General features: G+C 44.8%; 1 protein-coding gene across 4 annotated transcripts in view; it reads left to right on the top strand.

Moving 5' to 3' along the window:
* The window catches only part of SSBP2 (single stranded DNA binding protein 2), a 268,346-nt gene that overhangs the window by 212,680 nt on the left and 36,789 nt on the right, over positions 1-18,877 (top strand). For all 4 annotated transcript variants that reach the window (XM_075325138.1, XM_075325139.1, XM_075325140.1 and 1 more), the window contains exon 5: positions 7,723-7,812. In XM_075325138.1, the coding sequence (XP_075181253.1) occupies positions 7,723-7,812 (90 nt within the window). The remainder of the gene's footprint in view (positions 1-7,722; positions 7,813-18,877) is intronic.

The following is an 18,877-nucleotide window of genomic DNA, read 5'->3' on the forward strand; positions in this document are numbered from 1 at the left end:
TGACTCTATATAATATATAGGAATAGATCCCTCTGTGTGTAATGACTCTATATAATATATAGGAATAGATCCCTCTGTGTGTAATGACTCTATATAATATATAGGAATAGATCCCTCTGTGTGTAATGACTCTATATAATATATAGGAATAGATCCCTCTGTGTGTAATGACTCTATATAATATATAGGAATAGATCCCTCTGTGTGTAATGACTCTATATAATATATAGGAATAGATCCCTCTGTGTGTAATCAGGGCTGTGGAGTCGGTAAGCCAAGCCTTAGACTCCGACTCCTCAATTTCTCTTGCACCGACTCCGACTCCTACATATATTGCTTATAGTTAGGTGAAAAATTTATTGTAATACATGAACATGTGTATGTGAACATCTGACATTTAATAATTTTTATGATACAATAATCAAGATATTTGGATAGAACATAAAATATATTGGATACAACTTTAGAACACAAACTGTAATAAATTGTAAAAATGTAATACACTATGTAATTACATTAGATTACATATATCTTGTATATATATATATATATATATTACATATTGTATTACATATTTACAAATTATTAGTTTTTTGTGTTCTAAAGTTGTATTCCAATAAATATTTTATGTTCTATCCAAATATCTTGATTATTGTATCATAAAAATAATTAAATCTCTGATGTTCACATTGTACTACAATAAATTTTTCACTTAAATATAAGCATTATACTAAATATTATTTAGTAAAATATTCGGCACATTCTGCATTCCACTGCTGTCCCCAATTTATTATATATTTTAGGAGTCGGAGTCGGTGCATTTTATACCGACTCCGACTCCACGAAAATGAGCTCCGACTCCAACTCCACGACTCCGACTTCACAGCCCTGTGTGTAATGACTCTATATAATATATAGGAATAGATCGCTCTGTGTGTAATGACTCTATATAATATATAGGAATAGATCCCTCTATGTAAAATGACTCTATATAATATATAGGAATAGATCGCTCTGTGTGTAATGACTCTATATAATATATAGGAATAGATCACTCTGTGTGTAATGACTCTATAATATATAGGAATAGATCACTCTGTGTATAATGACTCTATATAATATATAGGAATAGATCACTCTGTGTGTAATGACTCTATATAATATATAGGAATAGATCCCTCTGTGTGTAATGACTCTATATAATAAATAGGAATAGATCGCTCTGTGTGTAATGACTCTATATAATATATAGGAATAGATCCCTCTGTGTGTAATGACTCTATATAATATATAGGAATAGATCACTCTGTGTGTAATGACTTTATATAATATATAAGAATAGCTCACTCTCACACAGCCGCTTCCTGAGATTTCAGCTGATCAGTTACAGAGACGGATACCCCCCCCAATCTCACATCACCTGTCCTGCAAATAACAATAAATGACCTAAGTCCCATCCACCTTTTAAAGGGGTTATTCCATAAAGATGATTACAGGATATATTGTGACCACTTTGAATCTGACCTCTTGGATGTCAAGAATAGGGATCCCAAGGTCCCTTGTGTGACTGGCAGTAGTGCGCATGCGTGTCCGCTGCCCCCATGGACTTTGAGCAGAGTACTGGTCTCACATGCGCACTACCACTTTATACACAGAGGAATTTAGGACCCCCGTTCTTATGATCAGTAAGGGGTCTACTTATTCTTCAGCCATCATTAGTGATGAGTGAGTGTACTCAGCACTGCTCGTGCTCGTTACTCGATCTAGTATCAGGGTACTCGCGGAGCTTGGCTGGATATTGCGGGTGCGCAGATGTTTCATCCGTGACACAACGACCATAATATACAGGCTTCACTGCATGATACAGCTGAGTATCCAACCTGCCCGACTCGAGGACTGAGCACCCGCGCATTTCAGTGCTCACCCATATCTCGTCATCAACCAGATGATAAATGTTGCTTATGGATCAACCCGGTTAAAGGGAATCTGTCACCAGGTTTTTGCTCCCCCATCTGAGAGCAGCATAATATAAAAATAGAGGCCCTGATTCCAGCGATGTGTCACTTACTGAGCTGTTTGCTGTCAACATTTTCTCTGCTACAGATCTAGCAGTTATACAGAGCTCATGAATATGCTGGACTACCTGGCAGCATGCCAAGTAGTCCTGTAATGATCTACTTCTGATTAAACATCAAAACCACAATAAACAGCCCAGTAAGTGACACACTGCTGGAATCAGGATCTCTGCTCCTATGTGTTGCTGCTCTCAGATTAGGTGGCAAAAACCTGGTGGCAGATTCCCTTTCAGGAAAAGATATTGTAAGAACAACTTGCCTGTTTCTTGTAATATTTTCCCTACACTGAAAATACTGTTGTATTTTTACCTTTGTAATGCATGGTAGCCGCCGTTGGAGCCGCACGTGGCACATTTGTGGCCATCCCATCCAGTCTCTGCCTCTTCTGGGTGAGATTTATATACTTCTCATAGATGCAGACTACTTTGGCCACATGGAGCTTCATTATGTGGATTTGTATTTGTCACCGGATGCAGATTGTCGTTTTGTCATTCTTTAATGGAAGACCCTATAACTGCTAATACATATTTTAATACAGTGATAAAATATTAAGTGTATTATGCTGGATCTGTTTAGGAAGACCTCTGTGTAATGTATTCTGGATATTAATGTTGGTCTGGGCAGGACTGCGCGCTGTCTGTTACTCTGTGTGCTCGCAGTCTTGTATCTGGGATCCGCTTCCCCGTGTGTTAATGACTCGGCTTTATTTAGAACTTGTTGGCATACTTTCAGCCTTATTGCCTGTTTGTTGGCACATTAAACCCCGTGTGCTGTTAACCTGTGGCTCTCCAGTTGTTAGCCAGCTCCAACATCCAGCCCGCTGTGCAAGTTAATAGAACCGTGATCCACGCGGCTTTTCTTCTACGCAGCATAAGCCCACATGTTGTCGAGAAAAGCCCCAGAGGGATCAATGATTTCTCTCTCTTTTTCTTCCGTGTTTTCTCTCTGTGGAATCCAAAGCTCTGGTGTAAAATACCCATGACATAATGCCTGCCGCTCTACACAGGAATGCAAAACTGCAGAAAGCGGCTGTTTACCTACCTACATCAATATAGAGATGTGTGGCTGTAAGGGTTAATTGGTGCACAGTGTCCTCTCTCCTTTAAAGATTACGGAAATGTCAATTATTGAGTTTTATAAAGCGCTACTTACAAAAGTTTTGCTACTTTTCAATTTTAATATTTTTTTTTTTTTTAAAGGGGTATTCCAGCTTTGTGGAATACACAAGTGACCTACATGAATAGGAACTCTGAGTTGGTGTTAATATATAAAGGCCGAACATTCGGCTATGTTCACACAGTGCATTTTTTTGTAACTACAAAGATGCAGAGTTTTTGGCCCCAAAAATATCAAAAACACATTTTTACCACATTTTGCCCAATGCATTTTTTTTAAAGGGAACCTGTCAGCAGAAATTTTGCAATAAACCTAAAAGATTCCCCCTCTGCAGCTCCTGGGCTGCATTCTAGCAAGGTTCCTGTTGCTATTCTGCCCCCTTTGTTAACTAAATAAATAGTTTATAAAGTCTTACTTTTTGTATGCAAATATTTTTTTCTGTACACGGGGGCGGGCTCTCTTGTGTCCGTTAGTCGCCCTCCTGCCGCTTTAAGCCGCCCCCATCGCTTATTTCCATAACAAAGGGCGCCGCCCTGTGCTCCTGAGGTCTCGCGCATGCGCCGTGCCTCTCTCGCGGGACCGTGCACTGTGCACAGTGTGACCACTGGTGACGTGTTGCACAGGCGTGAGATTATGGGCGGCGCTGTGATTGTCATCAGCAAGTACCCGCCCATAATCTCGTGCCCACGCTTTCCCCTATGCCTCCACCGTTCTGCGTAAGTGCTGGCCAGATGAACCCTGTTGATCGGTGGTGTGCTCCGCTCCTCCCATCTATTTCCTGCTCCAGGGAAACATGGGTAAGAGGTGACGTGGGTTCATCTGGCCAGCGCTTGCGCAGAACGGTGGAGGCAGAGGGGAAAGCGCGGGCACGAGATTATGGGCAGGTACTTGCTGATGACAATCACAGCGCCGCCCATAATCTTACGCCTGCGCAACACGTCACCATCGGTCACACTGTGCACAGTGCACGGTACCGCGAGAGTGGCACGGCGCATGTGCGAGACCTCGGGAGAACGGGGCGGCGTCCTCAGTATGGAAATGAGCGATGGGGGACGGCGTAAAGCAGCAGGAGGGAGAATAACGGACGCCAGAAAGCCCACCCCCGTGTACAGAAAAAAATATTTGCATACAAAAAGTAAGACTTTATTAACTATTTAGTTCTCAAAGGGGACAGAATAGCAACAGGAACCTTTCTAGAATGCAGCCCAGGAGCTGCAGAGGGGAATCTTTTAGGTTTATTACGAAATTTCTGCTGACAGGTTCCCTTTAAGTCAAATCTATTGACTAGAAGGGCTCAAAAACACTGGAAAAACGCAAAAAGAATTGACCTGCTGCATCTTCAAAAACACAGCCAAAAAATATGCCTAGTGTGGACAGCAAAAGAGAAATCTCATAGACTTTGCTGAGAGAAGGAAATGCATGGATTTAGGTGCATCTTTGGGACCGCAAAAAGATGTACTGTGTGAATATAGCCTACGACATCTAAATTGGTTATCCTGGTAGCTGTGATTTAAAGGGGTTGCCCACTACAGGTTTGCCTCTGTTAAATTAAAAAGCTTAACTCCCCTCCCATCCTCTCCTTCTGACGTATAAGGCTATGTTCACACATCAGTTTTTTGGCATCAGGCACAATCCGACGTGTGCCTAATGCAACGGATCCAGCGCAGAATATGCAAAAACGGATGCGCCTTTTGCTGGATCCGTTTTTTACAATAAATTAGAGCATGCTCAGTTTAAAAAACGGATCCGGCGGCCGCATCCGTTTTTTGCCGCATCGCGCCGGATCCGGCGTTCATAACTTCCATTGTAAATCACACCATATCGCGATACTGTTTTTTTTTCAGAGACAAAAAACGTTCAATGAGACATTCCATCTGGCCGCCGCATTGAGTAATTACGCCGGATCCGTCAAAAGCCGGGTGCAACGCAAGGCCATCAGGCACAATCCGGCGCTAATACAAATCAATGGGGATAAAACGGTTCCGGCGCCGGATCCGTTTTATCCGTTTTTTTTCCGGATTGTGCCTGATGGAAAAAAACTGATGTGTGAACGTAGACTAAGTAATCAAGAGGAAGTGAGCGACAGCCGGAATTCTCACTTCCTCTTGATTACTTATTCGTCTGAAGGCGGTGACAGTGACGCCGGTGGTGATTGGGTGCGAGGCTCGTGTGGCATCATAACCTCACAAGAGCCCTGGGAACACAAGTGCAGACACCACTGGAGCGGCAGCAGAGATGAATGAGAAGGGGTTGTCCAGGTAGTGGACAACCCCTTTAATAAATCGGGCACTACATACTAGAGGCAGAGACTTACTTTGTATTTACTAAAATATTTAATTCTTGGTAAAATGTGACTTTCTATGAGAAGTCTATGAAATAAATTGCCATTCTGTGAAATTAAGAAATTAGTTGCCCCCCTGCTCAGTCCTTCTCCTGTACGTGCAGTTAAACTTGGGGCTGGACAAGAGCCAGGTATCCAGAGAACATATGTATTTGATACTTATTTCATGCACCGCTGCACCAACAGATCATGGCCACCTGCTAGTAAAGCTGACTTGGCTGTGGATTGGAAGCCACATTGACTACTAGAGCAAAAGGGACTTCTCTATTGTTTGGAAGATATACCGCATTTTAGTGGAGCAAACAGTCAATATGTGTAAGGGTTGAGGAGTTCAACAGGGCTTGACGCAACATGGAGTTTTTTGACCTTCGTAATCTGTCAGATGTCCAGCAATGATATCTCAGAAAACATTTAAGAGTGCCCCTTTAGTTTTTTTGTTTTGCTTAGACAAAAAAGGGAATCTGTAAGTAGGATCAACCCTCCTAGGCCGTTTATATGTAGTGTGATAGCTGATGATCGGTCTCTGATCTCCTGATCTCACTGCAGAGCTGTGTGTGATTATACCTGACACATCTGCAGGATCCTCACAGCTTCAGCCTCCATCTCACAGGCACACAGGGTTATAATATATCAGAGCTGTGCGTGATTATAACTGATGAAGGGACCTGAGATGTCTCGAAAGCTTGTTTTGTAACATCACTTTATTTTATTTTAGTTAGCCATTAAAAGGTATCACAATATTATAATTTTGTTCCTTTCAGTGAGAATATTCAATGATTATAACTGACACATCTGCAGGTTCCTCACAGCTTCTGCCTCCATCTCACAGGCAGCCAGGGTTACATTATCTCAGAGCTGTGTGTGATTATAACTGACACATGTGCAGGTTCCTCACAGCTTCTGCCTCCATCTCACAGGCAGCCAGGGTTACATTATCTCAGAGCTGTGTGTGATTATAACTGACACATGTGCAGGTTCCTCACAGCTTCTGCCTCCATCTCACAGGCAGCCAGGGTTACAATACAGCAGAGCTGTGTGTGACTATAACTGACACATGTGCAGGTTCCTCACAGCTTCTGCCTCCATCTCACAGGCAGCCAGGGTTACAATACAGCAGAGCTGTGTGTGATTATAACTGACACATGTGCAGGTTCCTCACAGCTTCTGCCTCCATCTCACAGGCAGCCAGGGTTACAATACAGCAGAGCTGTGTGTGACTATAACTGACACATCTGCAGGCTCCTCTCGACTTCAGCCTCCATCTCACAGGCAGACAGGGTTGCAATACAGCAGAGCTGTGAGGGCTACAGCTGCTAATGTGACTGTAAGAAATAAAGTTCAGTTGTGCTGTTCTGCGTCATTACATGTCTCACTTGTAACGCCCTGTTTTATTAAAAATGAATTTCTGGAGACAGATTCTCAGGGGTATCAGTGTCCAGCCCATAGCGTATACAGCTCATTTACATATATTACATGGATGTCTCTGGAATAAGATATTGGCTATCTGGAATAAGACATGGCACCATTTTATACAGCTTCCTATGACCTATATGCCCATATAGATGGCTTAGGAGGGATGATCCTACTGACAGATTCCCTTTAAATGGTTCCTGTACTTTCAGACAATTTTCTTTCATTTGATAGACAATGTGCTAAATAAACAATCTGCAAATAATGTATTAAAAACCAAAAAATTGCATTGAATTACCCCTGAAAACCACCTCCAAAGTGCCAGCCACTAGCGGTCTCCCTTTATTTTTGTAACTTATCTACATATATATCAGCAATAAGATGGGTTACTGGAAGAAGGGGCAGCTATTTGTCGCTATTTTTGCTTATATTTGTGTCAAGCTCTCAGTACAGGACAGGAAAGCCATTGGCAGTGACAGGAGCAATGCATGATGGGACGTGTGGGAAAGAAGGTTCCTGCACCTATAGTGCTGAAATGATGCTGACATGTTACTGTACTCAAAACGCGCATGACTCACATAAAACTGTTGTATACAAAAAAAGCAGTTACAGATGAGGAAAAGACCATGTTTTCCTGCAGGTTTGGTGTGCAGGTTTAGGACCAGTGTAGATAACGTTGCATGGAGGGTGACATCGCTGCCTATATGTACAAGTATTGTTGTGTTATTAGATCCGTTATACATACGTCTGACACTAATTGGGCGTCTTGTTTCCTTGCAGAGTGCTGCCGCTGCACCAAGTCCTGTTTTAGGAAATATGCCCCCGGGGGACGGCATGCCGGTGGGTCCGGTCCCTCCTGGATTCTTTCAGGTATGCACAGACTAAACATCAACACGCGGGCCGCGGACTGCAGAGTCTCCATTTAATGCAGCATAAAACCTAATCTCTTGTTATAAGCCGCTAGGTAGCAGCGCCTCTTATGGAGTGTCTCTTTTGTGATGGATAATATGTGAGCGTGGGTAGTTCACCTTATCCGCCTCGTATTACATTACTTACAAAGCGCTCTCAGACATGATGTACAGGATTTCACAGCACGGTGATATTCTATACAATAAGGTTACACATTCAATGAGAAGAGTTGCTTTATTGTCTTTTTACAGCTAATATTGTGGAAGGACTATAGGAAGCTGTTTACTTGTTAACTTTGGCTGTTAGGTCATGGTAAGACATAACTTCTGCCATCACATTAAAGAGGCGGATAATATTGGTTATTTTGTGACAACTGCACCTGTCAACTGGGGAGATAAGTTCAGTATAAGTAAAAGGGTTGTTCGGGACATTTTATCCTTTTCCTGTGGGCATAAGAATTAACAGGCAGGTAGTTGCTAAGTTACCTGCCTGTGCTGCCCGGCGCTCTGAATGTTCACCAACCGCTCCTGCCGGTGATTCAGCTGCTGCATGTCAACAGAGCAGCTCTTCCTCTTCTGCTCTGCTCTGTCAACGGGCGTGACTGCTGGCGTCGTGCTGATTGTCATTCAGCTCCCCGCAGTTGGGTAGCAGGGAGCCGGCTATCAGATCAGCATGGCATCGTCAGCCATACCCCGTCAGCAGAACAGAGCGGAAGAGGAACATGGCGTCAATGGAAGCTGCAGAATTGCTGGCAGGTGTGGTCTGTGACCACTCTGTGCCGGCAGAGATCTGTACCGGGCAGAACAGGCAGGTAATTAGCAACTACCTGCCTGTTAGTTTTTCTGCCCATAGTAAAATAAAATCCCAGATAACCCCTTTAACAGTTCTTGCAGTTGATATCTTGGAGGTAGGAAAAATAAAATAGGCAAGTGTACAAATCTAAAGGCCCCGTCACACTAAGCAACATCGCTAGCAACATCGCTGGTAACGAACAACTTTTGTGACGTTGCTAGCGATGTTGCTGTGTGTGACATCCAGCAACAACCTGGCCCCTGCTGTGAGGTCGTTGGTTGTTGCTGAATGTCCTGGGCCATTTTTTAGTTGTTGCTGTCCTGCTGTGAAGCACAGATCGCTGTGTGTGACAGCGAGACAGCAACAACTAAATGTGCAGTGAGCAGGGAGCCAGCTTCTGCTGAGGCTGGTAACCAATGTAAACATCGGGTAACCAAGAAGCCCTGTCCTTGGTTACCCGATATTTACCTTTGATACCAGCCTCCTCCGCTCTCACTGTCAGTGCCGGCTCCTGCTCTCTGCACATGTAGCTGCAGCACACATCAGGTAATTAACCCGATGTGTGCTGTAACTAGGAGAGCAAGGAGCCAGCACTAAGCATTGTGCGCTGCTCCCTGCTCTGTGCACATTTAGCTGCAGCACACATCGGGTTAATTAACCTGATGTGTGCTGTAACTAGGAGACTGGGGGCTGGTCACTGGTTGCTGGTGAGCTCACCAGCAACTCGTGTAGCCACGCTCCAGCGATCCCTGCCAGGTCAGGTTGCTGGTGGGATCGCTGGAGCGTCGCAGTGTGACATCTCACCAGCAACCTCCTAGCAACTTACCAGCGATCCCTATCGTTGTTGGGATCGCTGGTAAGTTGCTTAGTGTGACTGGACCTTAAGTGAGGAAGGGTACAGTTGTATTTGCTTTATGGGATTTGCTTCTGCTCGGGGGCCTGGTTGGGAAAGACCTGTGAGGGAGTTCCTGGAAACCTGGTCTACAGCGCCCCCCTGTGGCCAGACGCAACAAGGTAACTGCTGGAACTGTGTATGCCTGTTTGTAACCCATGCTTTGATTGTAACTGTACTCTGACATATGTATATTCTGTAGATTCCCTATTGTATATATTGTAGTTTCTAGTGTGCTTTAGGCTGATTAAATTATATAATTAATCTGGGGCTGTTCTGTTATCTCGATCTTGAATCCCACGTCTGTGTGTTCGGCTAATAGTTACCGTGAAGCGGTTGGTGGCAGCGAATTGTGCCAAGGATTATTGTGGGGAGGCCAGTGAGATTCGGGGAGATTTTATATATTCCGCCCGCGGAGGTCGGGGGAATATATACCTTACTCTCACCGGGGACCCTTCAATAATCGGCATAAGTAGTATAGCGGCCTCCTTGCTTATTGTCGGGCAATTCCATAATTGGCCTGACTATAAGAGGGGCGCTAGAGAGCGCGTCACGTGCTCTGTCTGTCGGTCGGGAGGTATAAAGGAGGGGTGACCCCCACTTGTTACCCCCCGATTGTGACGTACTGGTAGCCAGCGCGGGGTATTTCTGAGTGACCCCCCCCGGTGGTTTGTGACCCATCTCTTCCAACAAGCCTACAACCTGCAATAGCCCTCAGTCCAGTAGACCACTGCGCAACCAGCTCTGTCCTCACCTATCGTACCATCACCCATTCCCTGTAGACTGTGAGCCCTCGCGGGCAGGGTCCTCTCTCCTCCTGTACCAGTCTGTTATGTACTGTTAATGATTGTTGTACGTATACCCTTTCACTTGTAAAGCGCCATGGAATAAATGGCGCTATAATAATAAATAATAATAATAATAATAATGATTGGCTCCCAGTATCTCCAAATTGACATGTGCAGTGGTCAGTACTTACCAAAAATGATCCAAGGAAGGACAACTGGCAGCAGGGTCATGAATGTATATCCGGGAAAACTGCAGGCCCTTGCTTTTTTCTGCTGTACTGGATTTGCGCCTAAAAAGGGTTTTCCATTACTAAGGTATTGATGACCCTTTGTCAGCTCAGTGTGGATCCGGCACCCAGCACTCCGGATTTTGTGGCATCCGGAAGTACACCGTGCCCGCCAAGAACCCCTCTGCTTGATCTCACCTCTTAGGTGCCGCTGCCGTGTGCTGCAGGTCCCTTATTCTATTGAGTAAGGGTATGTGCGCACGTCTGCGTTCTGCTGTGCCAAATCTTCCACAGTGTTCGTGCGTTTCAGAGCACAGCCAAAAAGCTGCGTTCTGGATGCATTGTTGAATGCAGAATTCATGCGATTCGGATGCTGAAATTCTGATCCAAATTACTGCGTTCTAAAAAAGCAACATGTCACTTCTCTTGTGCGTTCCGGATGCTTTTCCCACTCTGTCTATGGCAGAGCAAGCATCCGGAACGCACAAGAGAAGTGACATGTTGCTTTTTTAGAACGCAGTAATTTGGATCAGAATTTCAGCATCCGAATCGCTGTGCTCTCAAACGCAACGCGCAGTTGGATTATGCACAATCTTCATAGATTGTACGGGGGACGCAGGGCGCATGCAGTTACGCTGCAGCTTTAAACGCAGCGTAAAAGCATGGAACACGCAGACGTGCGCACTCAGCCTAAGGCTATGTGCCCACGCTGCGGAAAATGCGCGGATTTTGCCGCGGATTTCTCACGGAAAAGCCGCGGATTTTCCAGAAATCTGCAGCACAGCTACTCCCCAGCCATTTCTATGGCATTTGGGAAATGCTGTGCCCACGTTGCGGATTTTTCCGCAGCGGAAATCGTGCGGATTTCCATGCGAAAAAATCTGCAGCATGTCAATTATTGTTGCAGATTTCTCCGCAGGGTCCCATATACTTACCTGCCTCACCGGAGTCACTTTCTCCGTCCGGTGTACAGGAGTGCGGTGAATCCAGCCAGGTACAGGAAGGAAGAGGTGGGCGGGGCCTGCACAAGCTCCGGTCATGTGACAGCTGGAGCTAGTTCAGCCCGCCCACCTTCTCCTGAAGACGCTGAGAGAGTGACCTGGCCGCCGGAAAGCGAGGTGCTGCATGATGGAGGTAAGTATGAGCACCCCGATCACTGCAGCACTTGTTCTGCATTGAGGATACAGTGCCGAAGCCATGGTACTGTATCCTCAATGCAGAATGCCCGCACCATATCCGCAGGACATTCCGCAGCATGGAAACAGACAAAAGTTGTGGTGCGGTTTCCTGGGAGCTCCTGCGGAATGTCGTGCGGATATATCCACAGGACACTGTCCCCGTGTGCACATAGCCTAAGAGCTGTTCTGCGGGACACGGCAGCGGCCACTACACAGTATAGATTAGATCCAGTCCTGCGATTTGTACATGCAGAAGAATTGATCCGGACTATATAAAGTGCTCAGATTGCATTCATTTCCTGTCTGCACAGTTCTATAGAATTCTCCTAGTCAGAGCGATATGTAAATGTGTGACCGCAGATAAAGACATCCACTTGTGACAAGTGACCGTTCATCTGACCTGGATTAGATTCACTTTGATGCCAGACATTTCCTTAACTGAAAGGATTTCCAAAAATTGTCGCCGTCACCTATGGCCTCTTTAGCTGAAGGAGCAGAATCCGTTTTGACACTGGGACGATGTCTGACATTGATCTGACCCCTGTATATACTCGCGCTCTGCATGTGGAGCTGCAGTTAAGCCCCGGGATGTCTCTTATCACACCGCTTCTTACTAATTTATATGAACTCATTCGCTTTTGATAAGGTAGACCAGTTCATCAAACTTTTTCCAACCTCAGGATTCTTGTGTAGCGCGACCTACTATCGCCTGGGGCAAGCGAAGGATTCTACACCCCTAACCCATGACCTGTTCTCGCTCTCAGACCCTTCCCCCAGTCCAGTACTATACCCCCATGTAATGTAGTTAGAGGAAAATACTGCTAGAATCATAGTTTGCACTTTGACCTCCCAAGGTATTTTGGCTGTTAACAGATTTTTTTTTTTTTTTTTTTATGTAACAACGTATTGCCCTAAGCTTAGCTCCAGCCCTGAAGGGGTTTAGTTCATTTTAAATTTCATTTCAATCCATAGATCTTTGAATAATAATAATTTCCACAATTGGATGTGTTTTAAAAAAATGTTCACGTGCTGAGATAATCTTTTATATATATTTTTCTGCTATGTACTGTGTAATGGCCGTGTCTGACCGTACAGGGACATGGTCTGATCACACCACAGCTCGTGGGCAGGGGAGAATGCAAAAGAGATTATGAAGACATTACAGCACGGGATCACAGCTGATTCTTTTTGTGAGATAAAACATTTTTTAAAAATAGGCAGGGAAATGTTTTAACTCAGAATAATTTATGATCCCATGCTGTAATCTCTATACACTCTTTTACATCCTCCCCAGCCTACGAGATGTGGTGTGATCAGACCATGTCCCTGTACGGTCAGACACGGCCATTACACAGTACACAGCAGAGACACATTTATGAGATTATTTCAGCACAGGAACAATTTTTCTAAACGCGTTTTTTTTAAGCAATTGTGGAAATGATAATTATTCCAAGATCTATTTATTAAAATGGACTTTGTTCTTGGGGGGAAAACCCTTTTAAGCTTAATCCTAATCTAATCCCAATATCTAGGGGTAGAAAAAGTGTAAAATAAAAGCAACTCTTAGTAAAATCTTTGTAATGAAAGAAGACCGTATTGCTTCTAGTGCTCTTGTGTTGTCACATTATTTTGTGCTATTTTCATTCATCAGTTGCTGCGCTCTGCATAGGCAGCAAACAAGATGACAAAGGTCACTTCGTTATACTGCGCTTTGTTATTTCAGATGCCACCTATGCAGAGCGCAGCTGCTGATGATAAACTCTGCTATCCTGGAGAATTTTGTGTCTGCCTCATGTGACCACTGCAGCCCAGGCTGTGCTAATGTAGATTGCATGAGCCGCTGAGCTCAATGATTGGATGCAGCGGTCACATGCACATTAGCTCTGGCAACACTACTGCAAACAATGAAGAGGAGCAGCAGTGGAGAACAGGGGAAGGGCATAAGGCCAAATTCACACATGCGTGTTTTGCAGTCTCAGGACGGACCGCAGTGCTTGGAGCATCTTCATGAGTGCTGTGAAACCTGCGGTGACCCGAAGACCATAGTCTATACATTGACCGTGAGATCCAAGAAGGGAATGCAGCCTTAGGCAAATATTATCAGATAACACAAGCCATAGCCAGAAGCAAGTGAAAAACTGAAAACCCCTTTAACTTAGTAGAGGAAACCGCCTGATTTGTTCTTGGACTTCTCATTGTGACTCGTTGTCACCATGACTGACCTGAACTGGGAGGATCGGGCCACAGGAAGGTTACGTTATTGGGAGCCGTGGATCCCATTACATTTATTCCAGCCCCTCCTCTCTTCTTGCCATTCCCAGTCCGTCTAGACTATATCCAGTATATAAATATGTAGGTGTCGCAGTTAACGCCTCTGCTTGGCATGACGGGAACTTCAGTTATTACCTCTTTATGAGCCAATTCAGAGAACGGTGCAATTAACATATGGTCTCGTGCTGACATGATTGACAGCCCTCCATTAAATGACAGCTATTCCCGAACATGCTGCGCTTACAGACTAGAAAGCCTAAAGGGACCCCCTTGCTAACGCTGTGTGCGGACCGGCATCCCCGCTCATCCCCGTCCCCACAGTCCTGTTCTGTCTGGGTTATTGTCCCAACTTATAGATGTTCAGCGTCGAGCAGGTTGTTTTATGCTCATTACTGTTACATTACAAATCTCTTCTGCAATTTGACAGACGCACTGATGTGAGATAATAAAAAACAACTTAGTAGCATTCAGTTATAGCTGTAACCTTTCCCGGCCAACAAATCGGGGCAAATCCTTGCCAATCTCTGGACAGGAGCAGGGCTCAGGGGTGCGAAGCAGCGAGGGAGCCTAATTGTCTGGCTGTTGAGCCACCACCTAGAGTTGTATAAATGTCATTTTCAGCATTGTATTATGGTCACAAATCATGGGCTCAATCACTTCTGTATGTCCTTAAAGGGAACCTGTCATCTGATCCCTGATGCTGCAACCACATGAATCAGAGACCGGTTCCGTTATTGCAGCGTGTATCTTTTAACTCTGAAACAAATGCCGTCCAGCACTACGCGACCAGCATGAATAGTTACAGAGATCTGTCCCTCACCAACGTCTCCCCACCCCCAGTGGGAAAGCTCTAGGAGAATTCGCCAGGGATCTGCCCCTCTGTCCCCCGCCAACACCTCCCCCTCCTTCCCCCCCGATTGGGAGAGTGGGATTGCTCTAGGAGAATTCGCCAGGGATCTGCCTCTCTGTCCCTCGCCAACTTCTTCCCACCCTGAGCGGGATAGCTCTAGGGGAATTTGCCAGGGATCTGCCTCTCTGTCCCTCGCCAACTTCTCCACACCCTGAGCGGGATAGCTCTAGGAGAATTTGCCGGGGATCTGCCTCTCTATTCCTTGCCAACTTCTCCCCACCCTGAGTGGGATAGCTCCCCACCCTGAGCGGGATAGCTCTAGGAGAATTGACCAGGGATCTGCCTCTCTGTCCCTCGCCAACTTCTCCACACCCTGAGCGGGATAGCTCTAGGAGAATTTGCCGGGGATCTGCCTCTCTATTCCTTGCCAACTTCTCCCCACCCTGAGCGGGATAGCTCCCCACCCTGAGCGGGATAGCTCTAGGGGAATTTGCCAGGGATCTGCCTCTCTGTCCCTCACCAACTTCTCCCCACCCTGAGCGGGATAGCTCTAGGAGAATTCACCAGGGATCTGCCTCTCTGTCCCTCACCAACTTCTCCCCACCCTGAGCGGGATAGCTCTAGGGGAATTTGCCGGGGATCTGCCTCTCGGATAGTCATGCTTATTTAAAGAATGTTTCAGAATGAAACTTATATGGTTATATTAAAGGGGGTCTGTCACCCCCAAAATGTTGATTCAACCACTTATACAGGGGTGTAGGGGACTATAAAAATCACACTTGTAGTATAAATTTTTAGAGCTTTAGTTGCCAGAAAAATGTATTTGTAGGCAAATGTGTGGGATTTGGTGCACTCTTTGCTTGACCAAGGGCTCCGTGCACAGTTATGGCCTCTCAATTTGCATACTGAGCACTTTATTGTATCTTGATTAACAGCAAGCTCTGCCTGAACTCAGCCAGCGACTCTACATCTCCGCACGGGCACTGCAGGAGCCTATCCGTGCCCCATATCGGTGTTCGCTCTCATCGCTGGCTTCAGTCTACAGTAGAGTATCGAGTGCTGGCCACAGGGAGGAACTAGCGGTGAGAAGCCACAATGACACAGTGTGAGAGACATGTGGCTGAACTCCTGCAGTGTCCGTGCGCATTCTCATCACTGGTGTTGTGTGTAGTACAGTACCCAATGGAGGCTGCAGACAGGAGGTAGTGATAGGAGCCACCAATGATGCTATATGAGCACGGATAGGATCTTGCAGTGTCGGTGTGAACTATCATTCCTGGCTCCTGTCTGCAGCCACCACTCAGTAGTATACTGCAGACAGGAGGCAGACATGGCAGCGCACACTGACACTGAGCAGGAATGGGTTCTTGCAAGGTCTGAGTGCGCCCTGGACTCAATCACTAGATCTGCACCTCCACACAATGAAAATATGACAAAGTGAATGGGCATAAAAGTGCAATAAGCCATTGGCAATGCCTAGAACGCACGGGAGCCCCTCATTTGCATAGGAAATGGTTTTCTAATAACTAAACCACTAAGATCTACACTACCGATGTGATTTTCATAAGGGCCAAGTCTCATACATATCAATATAAGTGATTTAAGTAGCATTTTGGGGGTGAAAGTCTCCCGTGAACAGAGCCGGTCTCTTGACACATGCTGCCTGTGGCTCGGCAGCATGAATCGGCTGTCAGCTCCCCTTTAAAGGTACAGTAATGGTCAAAAGTGTTGACACCATTGCAATTGTTCCAGATAAGAACGTATTTCTCCCAGAAAATTATTGCAATTACACTTTTTTGTTTCTTTTTGTGGAAACAAAAGGCAAATTAGACATAATTTCACATAAAACTCCAAAAACGGGCCAGACATAATTGTTGGCACCCTGAACTTGATATTTGGTTGCACGCCCTTTGGAATAAATACCTGCAATCCGTCACTTCCTATAACCATCAATGAGCTTCTTACACTTCTCAACTGGAATTTTGGACTCTTCTTTTGCAAACTGCTCCAGGTCTCTCATATGAAGGCATCTTCTCCCAACAAAAATGTTAAGATCTCTAAACATGTGTTCAATGGGATTTAGATCTGGAATCATTGCTGCCACTTCAGAACGCTCCATTTCTGGGGGCTTCTTGAAATATATTTGGGGTCATTGTCCTACACTGGAAGACCCATGACCTAGGACGTAAACACCGCTTTCTGACACTGCACTGCATTGCTACACAAAATCCTTAATCTTCAGCTTTCCTGATGCCTTGCACAAAGGCAAGGCACCCAGAGCCAGGGGTAGCAAAACTACCCCAAAACATCTTTGAGCCGCCACCATATTTTACTAGGTACTGTGTTCCTTTCTTTGTAGGCCTCATTCTCTTTTCGGTAAACAGTAGAAAGCTCTATCTTGGTCTCTTCTGTGCACAAAACGCTTTCCCAAAAGGGTGTTGGCTTACATACATTTTGGAAAACTGCAGTCTAGCTTTTTTATGTCTCTGTGTCATCAGTGCGGTCCTCCTGGGTCTTCTACCATAGCCTTTCATTTCATATGTCGATGGATAGTTTGTGCTGACACTGATGCACCCTGAGCCTGCAGGACAGCTTGAATTTCTTTGGAACCTGATTGGGGTGGCTTATCCACCATCCATGCTATCCTACATTGCATCCTTTTATCAATTTTTCTCTGCCATCCCAGTCCAGGGAGATTAGCTACAGTGCAATGGGCTGTAAACTTCTTGATTGTGTTGTGCACCGTAGTAAAAGGAACATCCAAATATCTGGAGATGGACTTGTAACCTTGAGATTGTTGATATTTTTCAACAATTTTGGTTCTCAAGTCCTCAGACAGTTCTCTTCTCCTCTCTCTGTTCTCCATGCTTAGTGTAGCATACCCCCAACACACAATGCAAAGATTGAGTCAACTTCTTCCCTTTTTATCTGGTTTCAGGTGTGATTTTCATATTGCCCACACCTGTTACTTGCCCACATGTGAGTTTGAACTTTTTTTTTTTTTTTTTTTTAGTTTTGTGTTAAATTATGTCCAATTTGCCTTTTTTCAGGTGTTTTATTTTGTATTTTTTTTTTTTGTTCCAATACACACAGAGGAAATAAACATATACAACAAAACGTGTAATTGCAGTAATTTTCTGGTAGAAATGCTTAATTTTCTGGAACAATTTCAAGAGTGCCAACACTTTCGGCCACTACTGTATATGCAAGTGTTCATCATCATCAGAAGTTGGGGAGTGCGTATCAATTTATGTGCGAAAATAAATATTTATACTGGATCCTTTTTCGTTTGCTACCCTCTTACCACTAGAACGACCTGCTGAAGACTTTGCATTTTTATAGTAAAATCATTGAGGCAGCTCGGCAATATTTGTTGAGCATCCGAAGATATTCAGACAATTGACTTGATGTAAAGGAGCGATCGTATAGTAATGCACTAGTGTGCATGGCAATTGGGTCTAACGTCTATATCTTAGAGGGCCAGCCCTGCAGGCCTTCAGTAGCCATAACACACTGGGGCATTACTTTGGTGTGAAAGGGATTGAGAATATAAAGTCTCGGTATGTTTAGCCCAAGGTGATTTTTAGGAATCACCTATAATTACTAATCGTTCATTCATTCTTCTCTAGGACAGATGACACATTCTTCTATGACTAGACAGTAGACAGATTTCTTTTAAAGGTTGTGATGGCTTCAATCCCTTCCCTCCCAGAGATGTGTCTCACGATCACACAGGGACAGGGGCTCTTCATTCTTTTCCGTCCATTTGTAATGATCAGTTTTTGGTAAATAACCTCGACTGAGGAATACAGCGCATGACCCGGTGTTTATAAAACAGATACTTCATAACCTAAAATAAAATGAAACACTATATTTCAAACTAAAAAAATAAGCGACAAGGTTAAAAAGAAGGGGAAGCCGAGCAATCGCTATGCCTGTGTCTATACTGCCACCTAGTGGAGCGAAGTGGTAATTGCAACACAGCCTAAAAATGTGGGGGGGAAAAATGTTAAAAGTAAAACTAAATA

Source organism: Anomaloglossus baeobatrachus, chromosome 1 (assembly GCF_048569485.1).
Source record: "Anomaloglossus baeobatrachus isolate aAnoBae1 chromosome 1, aAnoBae1.hap1, whole genome shotgun sequence".
NCBI lineage: Eukaryota > Metazoa > Chordata > Amphibia > Anura > Aromobatidae > Anomaloglossus > Anomaloglossus baeobatrachus.